Below are 18,512 nucleotides of genomic sequence, written 5' to 3'. Positions count from 1 at the left end.
CAGAGTCTGCTGCTCACTTGTAGCTCTGGCGTAAGTAATCACTTAGCTAATAGTTAGGGAAGTATAACATATGACTATGCCAATTACATAGTAAACCACACTTCTTGAAACATAGGCTATAACTCATCACTCTCTAAGACGTAAGACCCCAATTTGGAAAGAGAGGCTGTATTACATTCGTTTAAAGTTTATTCCAAAATCTCAGTTTCATAAGCATTCTGGTAAATATATTTCAAAAGACTCATTAAAACAATTATTCAAGACTAAGTAATTAAAATATATTTATAGGCAAGAACAAAACTATCTTCTCATAATCATGGAAGCCTTTGGTCCCCAAAGTGGCGATTACTACTGATTAAGATATATGCAATGAATCTCATGGAGACAGTTCTGCTAGAAAACTCTGGACACATTTTCCCATGCATAACAGGATGAATTGCACCACAATTCCAGGAGAAGAGTTCAAAGATTCAACATTGAGAAAAGCACTAATCACACAAATAAATTTCTAGTCAATAGGCCATGGGATATCTTCATGTGAAGGTGCCCCTTAAACTGGCCATGGGCACTGCTGGGTTAATTGAGTTTGGATGCCGCACTAGATTTTGCAGAATTGGCTCCTGTTTCAGTGAGGCTCAGATGCTACTATCCCCATTCTCCCAACTCCACTCTTCATCTGACTTTTTGGCTCCACACATCAGATTGGAGGGGAAACCCTCTCCCCCTCAAAAATCCCCATATATTCTCTAGCCTGCTTAGATCTTCATATTACGATTATGCCTCTCCTTTCTTACTTGCTGTGATCAGCTATGAAATAGTCAACATTATTTTCATACCTATCACCACTAGCCATTTAAGAGAACACTCCGTGGAGATAAGAGGCAATTCATAACTCAAAGCTATTGTTTCAGGCTCTCTGCCAACTCAGCAGACATCATTGCACTGGTACGCTCTGATGACATTTTCAACAATATCTTCACAACCATAATAGCAACAGACCTATTTTTCTCCAGTTTAGGAGAGGAATACGACAACTTAAAAAAAAGTACCAGGTTGTCAATCCAGTGTGATCTGACCTAATTCTAATCCTGCTTGTATAAAAAAATTATTTTAATTTCATGCACAATGCAATACCATCATTTCTAATAAAGGTTGCTCTAGCAATGCTTCCAATCCACAATGTACAGTCTTTTAAAAACATCTTCAAATGGATTCAGTGTATTTCATGGGTTTAGTTCCATCTCAGAGTTCTGGAGGCCAAAGCCAAAAGTTATACTTTTGTGGGTTTATGTTATCACCAGAATAAAAGGAAATTATTCCTTTGTAACTTAGTACAGCACAACTCATTTTCTAACTAGCTATGACTGCTGCAGTAGTTAAGTTTTCTGAAGCAGGACTACTTCTCTAGTTTGAAGGGGAAAAACTGGACCTAACCTCCACAAAATGGACAACCCACTCTAGAAAAATCTAGACAATGGAGATCTTGATTTTTTTTTTTTTTTTTTGGGGGGGGGGGGGGGGGGACGGAAGGGTGTCTCTAGACTATGATTTGAGAAACTCTGGTTTATTTAATTAGTTTTATTTATATATGCATTCCATAGAACCTTGCTTAATTAGCACTAATGATGAGAAAACCTTAGGGAAACTAATGAATTTTGCAAGCAACTGAACACAGAACGTATTGATAAAAAGCCAGTTTACTACTAGAAGATGCTGTTTTGCATGCTGAAGATCAGATGACAACAATCCCAGGTTTGTATGGCAGATATATAGAAGTAAACTGATCCAAAGTCACTGAAAAGGACTATTATGCAAGTTAATAAGATTTTTCTTCAGGATTTATTTTCCCCCCCCTTAAGAAAGGTAAGAGAAAATTTAACTAAAAAAGTAAAGTAAATGGTTAAATGTAGTTTGAAGTTAATGCCAAACAATCTGGTCTGCTGTAATATTTTGGATACCCTACCCACATTTTTAAAAAAAAAAGAGTCCCTTTCATTTCTCTCAACAACATCTCTTCAGGAGAAAACAGGGTTGCCAGCAGCTATGGAGACACTTTACAGATTTTGCCTGAAAGTAGCATTGTATGCAGGTGGAAATTCAATTGCCAACAGTGATTAATTTTTCCTTTTAAGTCAAGTTTGGGAAATACGTTCAGGGACTGGGAGTACCACAGTCCCATCCCCCACAACTCAAAGTGAACAGGTTCTGGGGAGACAGTTTGAGGGGATGGAGTGCTCCCCCCCCCCAAGAAAAAAGGGGTTCCAGAAGCCTAGCAGAGACTGAGGATCACAGAACTATTGTGATAACAGATGCCAGATTAAAAATTATAAATTTAAATCTGAAAGTTTAATACCAAGCTTGATAAACTACCACATTTTTTGTTGTGCCAAGAAGGTATTCATCACAGCTGGAAGGCTCTGCTCAGAAGAAACCTAGGATTAGAATTAACAAAGGGAGCACAGGACTGAGGTACATTAAATGAGCTCTGTGGGGGAAGCCTCTACAATGCCAGAGTTGTAACTAGTACTATCAATCTAACTTTCATAAGTATCAGAATTCAGAGAAGCCATACACTACAGCTGTGCAGTCTAGAAAAGCCAGGAGATTCAACTGGAAATAGTTACTGCTTCTGGTCATGCTAGTTAGCACTGACTGAATGACGTTAAAATTCCATCTTCAGTCTGATTGCTATCTGAGATTATTTTATTTTGACAGTATTTATTCCGAATGTTTTTGACACAGCATTTTACATGCTACACACATCTCAAGGTGTTTTAGAAAAATGATCAAGCCATTACCTCATACCCTTTGCATCACCCATCAATTTCAGATAAACAGATTGACCCAACTTTGCCGTTTCTTGAATGAATTTTAATGGTTTCTCCCTGGGTTAGGAAGTGTGAATATGTGGCTTTCCCCAACTTGCTCTACACAAACTCCAAACTGGACCCATCCTGGGGTTTGGCGTTATTAATACAGAAAACAATAAAATAATATTATGATCAGCTCAAACCTTCTCCCGGATTTCCTACCTCACAACTTGAGAGAAACTGCTCCGTACACACCATTGGGCCTCTCCCAATGTCAAGAGCCCACCAACTTCCTTAATATCCTGATTTAAATCTACAAATTAAACTTAAATTAGAAAACATCTAATTATCTGCAAATAGACAGTTTTGAAGTATTAAGAGCTTAATAGGAAATGGATCTGAGAATTACCAGATATTCTAGAATTACTAGGAAATAAGGTCCCAGTGGTGGTTCTGTAGCTTTCATTTATTAACTTCCCAATTTCATATAACTGAAATTTTGTTCCTAAAAATTAAAGCTCTCTCAAAGTGCAAGGACAATTTTCTGACTCATCGTGGTACCTCATATGCAGTGTCAACAAAATCATTATAAGATTGTTTTTTCCAATCAAGATTTGAGATACCAGCCAAAATGTTCTTTGTAGGTCTCAATTGTTTATTGGTGCTGTGCTGCAGAACCAATCCTGGTACTTCAGTGTATATAAACTATGAGACTGCCCTCAATTCAGCGCTCTAGAATGACAAACATACAGTTCTTTCCTGAGTACTCACCATCCTTAACCTCTGCCCACCAGGATCCAGCCCACAATATTTTAAGGGACTTATCAACTCTCCACTCATGATGGAATAAAAGAAGAAAACAAAAGCTCAGTAAATATAGTCCATTTTGATTAAATGAAAACCCATTTCTATCTTAGATAACCAATCTGGTATATAGGCATCAGCAAATTAGCCTCATGAGAAATAAGGTATTATAAAAGGAACACTAAACGTAAAGTAAGTCACCAAATCTCCTCACAATTTTTGCAGTTTCAGTCACCTTTACCTATTTTAAGTGTTTCTTTTCCTCTTGCTGTGTGAATGACCCTCACAAGCAGAAGAAACTGATCTAAACTGTAAAACTGCTACTTTAATAAAAATGCATTTAAAAAAGTTATTGCTTTAACATACAATAGAAAGAAAAGATCACACCACTCATTTCTCATGTTCCCAGAAAGAAATATCAGATACTTCAATCCTGTGAAGGGTTTTCTTTCATTTATTTTAACCATACCAGAGGTAGAAGTGTTGCTAGGTCTCAAGTCTTTGGTACATCAGTTCAGCAGAGACTAACACAGAGATCTTCAAAGTGTGAGGCACACCTCTTTGGGGGACATGGAGGAACATTGTGGGGGACTCCCAGCGGGGAAGCCCCCACCACCATGCCACAGCCCCTGGCCCTGACTGCGGCCCCACTCCCAGCCCCAGTTGGGGGCACAGACAGAAGTAAGAGGGTAGGTGTATGCAGTGTGAAAAGTTTGGGGACCACTAGACTAACCAGACTTACTGGGCAGGACACACAATACTGCAGAGTGCCTTACTGAGGTGGCTCTAAGGTACCCAGAATTTACATGGAAAAACAAGTTTAGCCCAGAATAAAAAAAGATGGGGAATGGAAATGATTCAGTGAATAGAAGGAAACATTACTCTTAACAGATTTGTTCTTTTAGTCTACTTTAAGAGGGTTTCAATACATTATACTCAAGAGTTCAAAACTGGGCCAGATTTTACAAGGCCAGAAATATGATCATGAAATAGTAGAATAATTGTATTTGAATGCTAACGTATCTCAAATCCCTCCACTATTTTGACATAATAAAAAAAAAAAAACAGAGCTAACTTCAGTGCTGTTATTGTGGCAAAAAGCAAGATCCAAAAGGCTTTTAAAAAAACCCTTTCTCAAGACTTATTGTACCAGACAAATTAGGTTTCAGGGGCCAGGGACAACTTATTAGGAATCTTTTACAACTTATTAACTAACCACACACATTGTGAATTACAGCCTTGATTACCCATTGGTCTCAAAAGGCTACCCAAAACTTTTCAGACAATCAGGAAGCCAGCCCAGCAGACTGAAGTCTGTGAGGAGCTCCTGACGCATTCCCCAAAGGCTTGCAGCTCTGCAGGACCAACATCACCATCAGATCCAAGTGCTAGTCAACCATGAGGATCATACCTAGCCTTTAGCTAATCGTGTTTCAGGTAACTGAGGTCTGGACTGTAGTTCACTTTTTGGATTTTTCTGTGCACAGTCTTTTTAAATTATAAAAGGCTCTGCCATATTATTTTTTCAAGAGCTCTGCTTGACAATGCTGAAGCAATTTTCTACATAAATCATAGTAATGCTAACACAACAGTTTATATTCTCTCCTTTAAAAGAAAGCTTTCTACTATTTACTTCCATGGTAGGTGAAGAGAAAAGTTAAACCCCAGTGACTGACCTGCCATAGGTGGATGGCATAATACATTACAAATTTACAGCTCAGACAAATTTTGAAGAGCTTTTTATTATATTTGGGAAGACTACAGATGCATGTGTACTAAAGGATAAGGCAGGACTGCCTGATCACAGCTCCCCCTCTCCCCCACACCCCCCACCATAAAAATTGGTTAATAAATACAGCAGTATGCGCACATGTACACTCCTGTTGAAAATCTCTCAAATTCAACACTGGATGACCAGCCCTGTAAAGCCCTGAACAAGTTTCTATTGTACACGTCTCTCTATTAATTGTATTTCTTTGAAACAATAAAGGGGGATTACATTTCTCACTTGTGGGGGACTCACTGCTTCAGAGAAAAATAACCTAATTCCCTCTCTCATCCTACTAGTGATTTAACAAAGACCACATGGCCATCAGAAAAAAATGTCCATCAAGGAATGTAGGGATACAGGCTTGTGCAAGTGGTTAACACTGGTGCAGCACTGCTTGCAAAGTAAATAAAGACTGCCACCTTGTGGATTGATGACTTCAGGACTGGCGCAACGAGAATACTGTACTTACGCAGTGCAGAGGGTAAAACCTCAAAACAGGGTATTGGGATGGAGTGGGAGAGCAAGTACAAAAAAGAGGTAGCCGTTTAAGAAGTTTGCCTTTTGGGTTCAATCAATCACTTTCCACGCTTATTACAAAATGGGCAATGATACATCCAAGACTCACCTCATGATTTATTTTGATGGAAAAAACATTTAAAATTTTTACATTACTCCTGAATAATTACACTACAACTTTTGTTGTGTTAACTATGTACTTATAAAAGATTTACATGGCGTATTTATAATTGGTTTTGTATTTTGTTAATAGTTTACTAACTATTGTTAATTGTTAATAGTTTGTTAATCGTTTATTGTGATATTTTGTTCTGAATCAGAAGTTTTTATTGCTCTGGGTTCATTATTTATTTCATTTTTTCAGCTATGTGCTCTGTGCTCTTTTCTTTCCTTCACTGCCAGCTCCATAACTACCTGTCCCACTACAAAATAAAATTTTATGCACTTTTAAATGTACTGCCATTCTTGGAAGTATTGGAGACACTATTTGGAAGTCCTCTCCTTTGGAAACAAAAAACTAATAGCTCTTAAAGAACCTTCTTTTTAAAAAGAAGCAGAAAGTTCCACAGAGGGCAGTTTTCTAAGGCCAACGGGCTTATTTCAAAGAAAGTTTTAAGGGCATTGCAAAAACGTTTTTCCCCCAACTTGTAACAGCCTATTTTGTATCAATATCTTATTTACCAGAGTGAGACTAACATTTACTTTTAAAAATTAAAATTACTTGATTCTTGCTTGCTTTAAGACTTGTATTCCTAAAACAAATATCTTGATAGTAAGTATTTGCAAAAAATTGACAAGATTTGCTTTTTGCAGCATGCATTGAGAAGATGATTAGGATATACTTATTCAACTACACATCTCCCCAACCCCTCCTACATCATCTTTATCATTGAGAGGTTTTTTTTTTTGTTTTGTTTTTTTTTGTTTTTTTTAAGAAAAAGACCCCTGGCAATCAGTTACTTTCACCCACCTATTCAGTCATTGCTGACTTGTCACTTTCTACTATCTTGAGTTGTCACCTCTCAGACATGCGGCCCATACACCACTTTGGAGAGACTTTGTCCAAAATTGCAGAGATTCAATCCACTGGGAACAGGGAGATGGATGGTAAAAGGCAGAAAGTAGGGGTGACTGACGAGGGCTTTTAAAGAGCTATATATTGTTCTTGGTTGCAGCTTCAATTTTAAAAAGGAACAACTTGGGTAGTTGGAAGCCAACAGGGCTTCAATGGGGCAACATACTTTGTCAGTATGGTCATATTTACTCGAATATAGGATCTAGGTCAGCAAATCATTGAAGTACATGATAAAAGTTAAGCACATTGATAGCCCAACTCCGCTTTGAAGGGACTACTCACGTACTTAAAATTAACAAAGTTTGACATGCTTTGCTAAATCAGAGGGACTAAGTAGAAAAATATGCAATTGTCAGATTGAATTATTTTCTTGGATAAAACCATTGAGATCTAACAGCAATAGTTAAACACTAGTCTGAAATAGGAAGAAGGGGGACCCAAGAAATCTTAGTTTTAATAATGTGGAATGCATCATCACTGTACCATGAATTTCACCAATTCCTTCAAAGAAAATAGTGAGATTTATTGCCATTCAATTACTTTTTAACCAAATACCACAAAAATACCATTCTTGCAATATGTCCAGGAGGAAAGGCAAAAAAGCAATATCCAATCCAAGCTAACTCAGTGGTTAAAGAAGCCTGTCTATACTGCAGAATGATTACCATCTGCATTTAACTACAACCAGCATGAACTCAATCAGCACAGGTTAAACATATGTCACAGTGATTATTGTATTTTGATCTCTATGACTAATTTAGCCATTATACAGTTTAATTATATATATATACATAGTGAATGGATCCATGGGTTTTTTCAAATGCTTTATAGTAAAAATGCACCATGATTTATTTGCACAAATTCTAAAGTTTCCTGGGGCTTTCAACAAATATTCAGGATGATCTAATGTAGTCAGAGATTTGTGGTGTAGTAATCCACTGTTCACTATCAAACTGGGAGGATATACTTAGTGGCATCCTGCATGATTTTGATCAATTGTTCTCCATTTCCACTGAAGGTAGGACAAATAGTAATGGGTTTAATCTGCACTAAGAGAGATTTAGGTTGGCTTTGAAAAAAAACTTCTAACTATAAAGGATATCTGAGCCCTGGAACAGGTTACCAAGATAGGCTCTGGAATTCCAACCATTGCAGGTTTTTAAGTAAAAGTTAGATATACACTGTGGTCAGGGATGGTCTAAGTATACTTGGTGTTCCCTTGGTGCAGAGGGCTGGACTAGGTGACCTCTACAAGTCCTTTCCAGCCCTACATTTCCATGATTATCTCTGCATGGTCCACTAGTTAGGGCACTAGTTTGGGAATTAGGAGATCCATTCAACTGTAATACTATAGATTTCCTGTGTGATGTCGGGTAAGCCAAGTAAACCTCTGTTACTCAGTTCTCAGTCTATAAAATGGAAATATTAGCACTTCCCTGCCTCACAAAGGTGCTGTAAGTATAAATACACTAAAGACTGTGAGGCACTCAGACACTACGGCAAAGGGACCCGTATAAGTATGAGGATAGATAGATTTCCCAATTAACTTTTCAACAGTTGATTACCCTGCTGTGAGCAGAGGATAGTTAGAAATTTAATCATCTCCTTCAGTAGTACTGTATCATTTTGAAGATTTTAACCAGAACCTCCCCCACACTTGGTAAAGTTCAGGCTTAGTGACACTTTAACCGTTTATAAACTATCATCATTAAACCCACCGGTGCCCGTTAACACAACAGCAACACTCAGATTCTTTGGCAGAATTGCTAACAATGACTACATAGTGGCTTCAATATACCAAAAACATTAACAGTCGCTTTAGAAACAGCTGTTTAAAGTTTTATTCAAATGCATTAATGTGAAGGTTTTGAATCCAGCGTCTTGACAGATGCCAGTTAGAGTAAAATTCACAAAGGCAGCAGTCCAAGGTTCAGGTCAATGACAACCAATGAGTTTACAACACATTTTGGGGAGTGGGGACACAAGTACAAGATTCTGCAGCCACTTCTTACCAAATGCATGACACTGCAACTGAAAAAAAAAGATCAGTGCTCTCAGTCTTAACTGGCAATCGCCTCATTGCATCATGTATTTCACCTGCACCATGTTTCTTACCTGGATACTATGCTGGAGCCATTATAGAGATCACTAGCATAAGACAGTGTTGCCAAAGGTCGGACGGAATTGTAGCGAGTAAACTTGGACAGGCACTCCTGAAATTCATCCAGCTGGCTTGTGGTTCTGCTGTCATCTAGACAGAGGTAACAGAATTATTGAGGATGGAAAAGAAAGAATGAGAGGGAAGTAAATAAAGTTTAACAGCAAACAAGAAACCTGAGGCCTAAATAGACACATGACATTTCCTAAGAAAGGCATCTGGGGATGAATCCTTGTCACAAACGTAATAGCTAACTTTCCACTTCAGTGTCTGCCTCTGAATCCAATTCAATCTAGTGGAAATTAAGTCTCTGTAATACCATGTTGGGAGACGCGATTATACTTTTTCCTCTATTATACTTCTCCTCTGTGCAATCCATGAACACGCCCTCCCTTGTGTGGAAGAACAATTTTATGTAAAGGCAGAGGTCCTGGGCCAGGAAAATCAGCATTATTTAAAAAAAAAGATTTATGCAACTGTAAGAAAACCTATACACCATTAAGAATATGTACAGTTACAATACGCTATGGAGGTACATGTGTACTCATCTTCCTCCTTTCTCTAATGCAATATGCTCTAAAGGGACAGTCTATTACACCAAAGAAGTGATTAGAGAAAATGTTCCCTATCACTCCAAAAGCAACAAAGCTAATAGAGTGGGGGAAAAACCCCACAAAACAAATATGTTTGCCTTATAAATTCAATGCAAAATGCCTTTTGTAGGCAAGGGAAAATTAAATCAACTTGAAATACAATGACAGAAAAATCTGGTGGAAAATTGAAAGTGGCAACTATAGAAATTAATAAAATATAGTAAGCAATAAAAAAAAAAAGACATCCAAATTCCTCCTGAGTCACAGCTTTAATCACTATGAATAGAGATGATTAATCATTTTGTTTTTAAGATTTCCCATAGAAGCAAGCACTTTTATTGCAGTACCCCACATGAGCTAGCCTTCATAAAATGATCAAACACCAGACACTAACAGGCTGAGATTATAGCCTTCAGGTTTGTGATACTCACCTGAATTGGTAAGAATTCTACTTTGCCTTCTCAAACTGGCCCAAGCAGGGGGAAGCTCACTTTTGTATTGTGCATCAAAAAGTGATGTACCAACAATTTCATCTATTGAGTCTAACAATCATCACCACCCTTATACCTATAGCATCTTTCAGCTCAAAGTGGTTTACAAACAATCCAATATGCTGGTACATACAGTATACTTCACCCACCACTCAACTATAGTAGCCTTTGGGGTGGACTGCAGCAATTAGTAGTACATACAAACACCACACTTACAGAGTTGAGAATAAGAACTTCATGAACCATTACAAAGTTAGATCAGTGGTGTTAAGAGAAAGGGTTGCTCACCCTAGCAGAACTTTCTGAATGTTTTTGGGTGGTGAAGAAAGCAAGGAGAGCATAATACTGATTCCCCATGGAAAGTACTGGAAGGAAAAAAAACACTTTCTGCACCCTCCCAAATTCCTGTCCCTCAGATATCAAGAAAGACTATCAATCACAAATCTACATACCAGCCGCATTTTAAAATAGTCAGCAGATGAGAAGAGTGACATTTTAATGTCTATACTAAAAAGGGGGAGAAGGCAACAGGTAATCAGATGTTTGTCAGGATTGGCTATGCATCTCCTGTGTACTTCACAGTTGCTCTTTTCACTCTGATTAAACGCCTACTTCGAATAAAAGAAAAGGCCAGCACCAGACTTTTTTAGGGAGGAGGGTGCACAGGGCGGGGGGAAGGGGAGGAAAAAGAGAAACCAGGTGAACACCAGTAGGTCGTCTTCAAAAGATGACTTGATGCAAGTGTCAGTCAATGGAGAAAGCGAAGAAGATAGCTACTCTTGCATTTCCCTCTATTCTAGAGATCAAGTACATTCTCCTTCTCTAATGTAGTCTATACCCATGCCTGCAAATTGGGATGCTACTTTTCAAGATGTTTCCCCGTCAAAGTGAAAGGCATTCATAATTAAAGTTACTTTTCTTCCCCGTCCCTGATTATAGTACAGTCAAAGCTCTTGCACACGGCTTCTATATTAATTTTAAATTATATCTTTAGTATAAAGAGGTGGCGTAAGAGCTGTTTAAATAATCAGCAGTAGAATTTAAGCTGTGTATATTTTTTTTAAAGGAATGCTTGGATCAGAAAGCAAGCAAATTATCTTACTGTGCTATTCCTTGACATATGGGAAAAAGCACTGTAGTGTACACACTTCTGCTACCCCAGGTGTTCCCACAAAGAACATTAATACCTCATGCCAATTTGACAGCTGGCTCAGATACCAGTCACAGCTCTGACCCATGCACTGCATACCGCCAACTGCTTTAATTTTTGTAGGGAGTCATGCACCTCACACATCCCATTGTCATCAGCCAGAAGTTACATCAGACTGATCAGATAACTGAAATTCCCATGCACACTCCTGCAGGGCACTAGCTCTGTTTTTTCTTAAACTGGAGCAACAACAGAAGCTAGCACAATTAACCTTCTACTGAAGCAGGGAATAATTTAAATGTACCCCAAATACATAAAGGCAAGCTTATTTTGTGATCTCCTGCTATGAAAATTGTAGGGAGATGTTTTTCCCCAAATACATCTAAAAGATTCCATATATTCAAAGAGCCCACTTCCAAAAACAAAATCAAACCATGATACACACAGTTCTTGTACTCAAAATGCACTGACGCGCATGAGTGAACTCTAAAAGAGGGCGGAAGGCTAAACAAACACGACAGGTTTTTCTCTATTTGGGGAAACTGTACCCCTTTTATCTTGCAATCCTCCACACAAAGCATGACTAATGTTATATTTAGAATACCTGTAGCTGTTCTGTTAATCAGTTAAATCATTTGTAGTTTCAATTTCTGAAGAGATTTTTCATGGGAGGACTGACGGTGCTATTTTCATTGCACAACAGGTAAGGAAATATTGTATTTTATTATATATTTTATGCATCATCTCTGGGAAGGATCTATATACCAGAGTTTCTTACAGTATCTGTGGACTATTATAGCCTGAAGAAGAACACAGGTATGGAAAGATGGCTGCTCACAGGCTACAAGCTCCTCCTCTTTTTCTAGCTGCTAAATTGTAATTTCAATGCTCTAGAGACTTAGGCAATAATTATTTTTCTATGGAAGCAACTACTCTTGTTGCCAGAAAGATGTTATACAATTATGAATGACAGGAGAGGCTGCCCAAGCAAATGTGAATAGAAGGGTTTCTTGCAAATAATTTAAGCATTAAGCCTTCATGACCTTTTGTCCAGTGGCATACCTTGGGTCTCCAGCGCCCAGGGACTAAATACTTGTATTTGCCGCTGCCGCCCCCTTCGGCGGCAGCAGCAGCGCCCTGTGGGTGTGGGGGATTTCTGCAGGTCTGTTTCCCACTCTCTCTCACTCTCTCCATCCCCACTGTCGGAGCAGGAGTGACAGGGGCAGATGCCTCTGGGCTGCCCAGCAGCAGAGGGGGGCAGGGCAGCTGCCTGTCTCTGCATGGCTGGGGTCCCTGCAACTCCCTCCTTGCGCCCAGCATGGGGGCGGAGGGTCCGGGCGGATGCTTGCTCCCCCTGCAGCGGAAGCCCTCGGCCACTGGCAGGCCTGAGCTGGGATCGATACGGCCGCCGGGGACGTCAATGAGGGTGGCTCCTCCACCAAGGGCCCAGCTAGTGACCCCCAAGCACCCAGGGGCACTGAACCCGCCATACGCCACTGTTACTCACAAGGAACCTTAAGTAACAAATCACAAACTTTTTATGGAGAGTAAAATCCAAGGCCTCTTTCCATTCAAAAAGTGTTAAATCCAGGTAATATACTCAAGGAACACTGTGTTGAAACATTCTTTAAAGGTCAAATCTAATGCCAGTTGTATTTTAAATACAGGAGAAGATGCCAAGTCATCTTCCTATCCCCATCAACAGCCTTTGAGTTGTAATCAACACATGACAGTTTGAGTGAAAAGACTATTTGCAATTGTATCTCAAAACTTTTTTATGTCTCAATACATTTTTAAAAGGATGTACTAGGTATAGACAAAAGTCTTAATGTTCATTAGAAATATTGCTGTACATGTCTTCCATGCACTGCCTTTGTCAATATTCTCCCTTGTGCCTCTTCTAAAATGCCAAGATCATATTTCCTTCATTTAAACAGCCAACCCAAGACTGGACAAGAGATGAGCTTCTTCCAGTCAGCTCAGGTGTACGTGCACACAGAACTTGAAGGGGAGAAGAAAGATGTGCTCTGTCCAAAACAAGTCCATTTTTGTGATCCAAGTACTTAAGACAGGCAACTGGAAGCCCTTCAGAAGCAGAGCGCCACATTCATTAATGCAAAAGAAACATACCTGACACACGAGTCATCCTGGTGGAAAAATAGCACTGCTCCAGGTCCTCAAAATGAGCTGTGAGCCTCTTCCGCCTTGATGCCAACGTGCTGTTATACCAGGGCTGTTTTTTAGTCTGAGTGGAGAACAAAAAATACTTATTCAGAAACAAGGTCCAGGCCTGGCTTTACCTATTTTGGTAGATTTTACCAAAGTACAACCAGCATATCGACATACCTTTTATTTTAAGAGGCTATGGATCTGGAAAAAGACAAAAGGCCTTGTTTCTACATGTATCTGCATCTTGTGGGTCTCATGTCACATTTGGTTATTTTACCGACAAGAAAGTCAGTCATATACCTGTAATTCCTATTTTCTGAAAGTAGTAATTATAAAAGATTGATAACTCATAGGCTTCAGCCTCAGGCATGAGAGTCAGAAGCCAACTAGCAAACAACAAAATCCTTGCCGGGAAGGGAGGCCACAGATCATGCTACTCATGGTATCGAGAACACAATAGCAACTTCTCCCAACTATTAGCTTCTTTGCAAACAAAAGAAAATACGAAGAATCACACTCAGATGATCAGAAGAGATGGCTGGGCAAAAGTTTTAACCATCTTCAGAAAACAAGAATTATCTAACAAGTAATTCTATTTTATCTAAAAGGACAAGTAGATAGAGTGGGTCTACTACAGAACAACCAAGTTCAAGTAGTGGCTACCATAAACAAAGATCCAAATTTATCTGAAGCTTAGAATATTGCATACGAAGTCTGGAGAACTTCATAAAGGTACCTCCCACACCCCACCACCAATAAAAAAAATTAAGGGGGAGGGAGGACAAACTTTATAAACAAAATGTGTATTTTTAACTACCCGCAGAAAATAAAGAATAGCTTTTTCTCCTTGTATTACTGCCAAGGGAAAAAAAAAAAAAGGAAATTGTTCTGTATGAGTTATAGAAGATCAAGTAAAGCTTACATATAAAAAACTCACCCCATTATCTCTGGACACAAAAAAAACATAAAAAACCTCATAAAAGAGCAAGGATTATCTTTTTGTTCTGTGTTTGTACAGTGCCTAGAACAATCGGGTCCAGGTCCATGAGTAGGACTCCTAGGCACTAATAACAACAACTAATACAACATTAGTCATTAGCAGAAGCACTGGAGATGCACAAAAAGGTCCAATCACATGGTAATGTACAAAGCAAGGATGAAATCATGGCTCCAATGAAGTCAATGGGAGCACTGCCACTAACTTCAAAGGTGCCAGGATTTCAGCCTAGTAAGTTAACACATGCCACATGCTCCTTGCTTGCTTAATTAGCAATTTACTCTGTTCAGAAAAACCAATAAATCACCCGCACATTATGACCAGCAAGAAGCTAACAAGGAGGGAATTAAATTGAAATTAAAAGAATACACCCCATGAATAGTACACTATATGAACAAGTAACCTAGAATAAACTAAAGCAATGAAAACTTCAAGAATTACCTATCATGTAAGACTCTTGACTGTATATTGACTGGATGAACCATAAGTTCAGGACTTGCACTTCATGCTGATTGCACATATGTTGTATGTACTCATTTTACATTGACAGCAATTTAGCTTTATGCCAAATGCATCTGACATTTTAAGCATCTCTACTTCACTGTAGTTTTGACAACAATGATCTACACATGGCAGGTTTACAAATATTGAATGGGACATGCTAATACCATCTTTATGTCAATTATATGAACGAAGCGGCAAATGCTTTAGCCTCAGCAAATTATGCCCACCGCATTACAAGTGAATCAGATTCAAGCTGACTAACAGTAATGAACAATCACTTCAGTTTCAACTTGACAGGGACTGACTGGAATAGGATAAGTGATATAATCAAAACCTGGATCTTCTAGGTGGTTCCAGTCTGTACTGAGATGAAAAATCAATCATACGCTAAGGAGTTAACCTGATAAGTCAGACTAGCACACAGCAACTGAGTTGTGCTGCGCATCAGTCTGCATTAACCTGTCTTGTTCAGAGATTGAGCAGCTAAATGCTCTCAACTGTACCTACTCTGACTTAGCACTTACCAAGCTTCTAGGTAAGAAAGTCTGCTCCTTGGCTACCAGATCTGTTGCTAAGCAATACTGGAAGGGGGAGGGGGGAGGGAAGACAAGCAAGTGGCTGGCCCAAGAGGAAAAAAGCAAAATCTTGCTCCTTCCTAAGAAGGAAGAAAACAAGGTTTAGGGAGAAATGCTCTGAAAGTCAAGGTACAAACAAAGCGAGGCAGAAATGCTCAACTCATCCCTCTGCTGCTAAGAGGAGCTGTGCTGCACAGGAGCTATGCATAAGATTTTTCTGAGCCATGTGTTTTGGGGCCAAGGCTGAAAGCCTGTATTTCTCTGTATTAGCAATCTGTCCTAGCAAGAGCAGACTTCAGTACATTTGAGCACACAAAAATTATTTTCATGCTAATAGGCTGTTACTCAGAGTGACTGGAAAACCTAGTTCAAGATTGGGTGTGATGCGAGGGGGGTGGTAGAATTATACAGTTCATTTCTATTTCAAAGGTAAAATTAAAAGTATTAAAACAAGTAGTGTTCATAGACAGCAACAAAGACCATGCTAGATTAGAGTTTTCAACATTACTCTCCATCCATATTTTATACTCCCTCTAAAACCAGATAGATCAAAAGGTATTTATAGAGCCAAATCACCACAGTATCTAGCGACCAATGACAGGTCTCGGAAAAAGAGAACCTCCTCTATCCATTTATTAACAGCCAACTAATTTTACCATAAAAAGACCTCTACAGAAATGTTCCAGAGGGGTAGCCATGTTAGTCTGTATACAGCAAAAACAGGACAGGACTCTCGTTGTTTCTACAGAAATGCCAACTCAGGATTTTTATTACAATGTATTACTGACACTAATTTTTGTCTCTATTTTTGCTAAAAGACAGCTAGCTCTAAAACTTACACTTCAAAAGCATTTTTACCTGTATATTACATTGCCAGGTGGCACCTGCTCCTGAGCACTAAAAGTTACACAGAGAACTCTGACATAGCGTACTGTTGCCAGCAAGGAGGAACAAGGCTTCAAACTGATTAACCATCTAATACAGATCCTAGGAAAATCAACTTGGGAAATAAAGTCAGGTACCTAAATTTATGGTACCATTTCTCTCTGCAGGAAGCATGTGCCTGAATACAAACCTGATTCATGAGCATATGTAATCATTCCTAAACCTTAGTCTCTGCCAAAGATAACTGGGTGACTATTTAGGGATTCAGATTTATAAGCGCCAGTTTGACCAACGTTCTGGAGATTGAAATTACTACTTCTGGTCTTTGTCCCTCTCTCCACAGACATGTATTATCTTACCTGAGAACTGCCACTGAACCCTGGAGGCTGGCTGTACTCCGTGGAATCGATAATATTACTGTAAAAGCAAGAGAAACAGAGTCTGCTTAAATCAATCACTATGCGCTCATTCTTTATCATTTTCAACCTGCTTACTTTTCCCTATTACATCTAGCAGCAAGTTTATATCTGACACTCATTTTGTAGGCATGAAACAAACCTTTTTAAAATACAGAATGAGAGATCTGCTTAGAGAAGAATGGGGATAAGTCTTATGTCTACAAGAAATTCTAGATTACTGTTAAACATACTTCTATCAGAACATAGCCAAGTGTGATAATGTTACAAACAAAATTTTGAGGAAAGATGTCCTGTATACAAGGCATGCAATGTAAAGCATACCTTCTACACACTACTACTACAAAATAATTGTGTAGGTATTCCTTCCTAAAGTGAGTTACTGGTATTTCAGGTGATCCAAGATAGTGATGTGAAGGGAACAGTCAAAAAGCTAGGTTGTAAAAAAATACTACTGTCCCAGTCACCTTAACATTATAGAGATTTCTCTGTGGAAGTGTCTGACCTGCCCAAAAAAACCCCCAAAACCACACACTCTGGTACTTGAGTTGTGAAGTACAGATTTCTAACTTCAAAGATGTTCAGACAGGCACATTTCTGCTGCATACTATTTTCCAGTTTTGCATACATTTAATTTTCAGACAAGACACGGAATTGATCTTTTTTCCCCCAGAGGCTAGGAAATGACTAGCCATTTCTCTAGAACAATAGTTATTTATAGTTAGCACCTATCATGCTGACCATCCACATGCATTGACTTAAGCCAAAGTTTGCAAAATGGTGTGCATAGAGTGAGGCACCTATAGACAAGTTTGAGAGCTACAGTTACCTGGCCTGAGCACCCACCAGCTCCCACTGACTAGAGCAGGAGCTAAAGGGGGCTCATCACTTTTGCAAATCAGGCCCATTATTTACAGAACTAAAGTATTTAGAACCCTAACTTTAGACACTTATGCTTGAAAATCTTACACAAATCCTTTCCTCTCTACCTCTTAAATCATCAGCCTTTATTTGCCCCCAAAGTACCTTTCAACTACCACACAAGAACAACAACAGGTTAAAATGATTTATTCAAACTATATTACAAATATCTACTGCAAAAATTTATTTCAAAAGCCTTGCTTTTACCACTATTCTTGGCTTGTTTACTTTATTTCACTTGGCTTGAAACAGACTACTCAGGTTATGTATACACTGAAAGCAGGAAATTCACCGCCATCAGATCAATTTTTCTGGATCGACTGAGCGGCAGTGAAGACACGCACAATTGATCCGTAAGTCACTATTAAAACCACCTCCAAAAAAAAAAAAAAAAAAGCGTAGCACTGCGTTGATGGGAACGCATTTCCCATTGGTGCAGTGGAGACGGCGCGCTAAAGGGAAGTAATGAAGTCGACAGGAGTTACGCAAGCTACTCTGTGCAGCTTGCGTAACTCCCACTGACTGCCGCCAAATGTTGCTGGCAATGTAGACCTGCCCTCAGTTTCACTTTCATTACCTCACAATGTATATTAGATTGAAATATTGTTCCTACTGAAGGTTGTATTTTAAGGGGGAAGGTTGGAGGAGAGGATTGTTTTTATAAGGTTATTGGAAAT

The 18,512-nt window shown here is 38.9% G+C and overlaps 1 protein-coding gene across 5 annotated transcripts in view; it reads right to left on the bottom strand.

Moving 5' to 3' along the window:
• The window catches only part of COP1 (COP1 E3 ubiquitin ligase), a 186,622-nt gene that overhangs the window by 127,986 nt on the left and 40,124 nt on the right, over positions 1–18,512 (bottom strand). For all 5 annotated transcript variants that reach the window (XM_067532416.1, XM_067532414.1, XM_067532415.1 and 2 more), the window contains exons 9-11: positions 16,858–16,915; positions 13,499–13,613; positions 9,092–9,227 (exon numbers count right to left, since the gene is read on the bottom strand). In XM_067532416.1, the coding sequence (XP_067388517.1) occupies positions 9,092–9,227; positions 13,499–13,613; positions 16,858–16,915 (309 nt within the window). The remainder of the gene's footprint in view (positions 1–9,091; positions 9,228–13,498; positions 13,614–16,857; positions 16,916–18,512) is intronic.

Source organism: Emydura macquarii, unplaced genomic scaffold (genome assembly GCF_026122565.2).
Source record: "Emydura macquarii macquarii isolate MOO-44397 ecotype Brisbane River unplaced genomic scaffold, CSIRO-AGI_Emac_v2 contig_3287, whole genome shotgun sequence".
NCBI classification, from domain to species: domain Eukaryota; kingdom Metazoa; phylum Chordata; order Testudines; family Chelidae; genus Emydura; species Emydura macquarii.
This window is presented reverse-complemented; position numbering and strand designations above follow the sequence as displayed.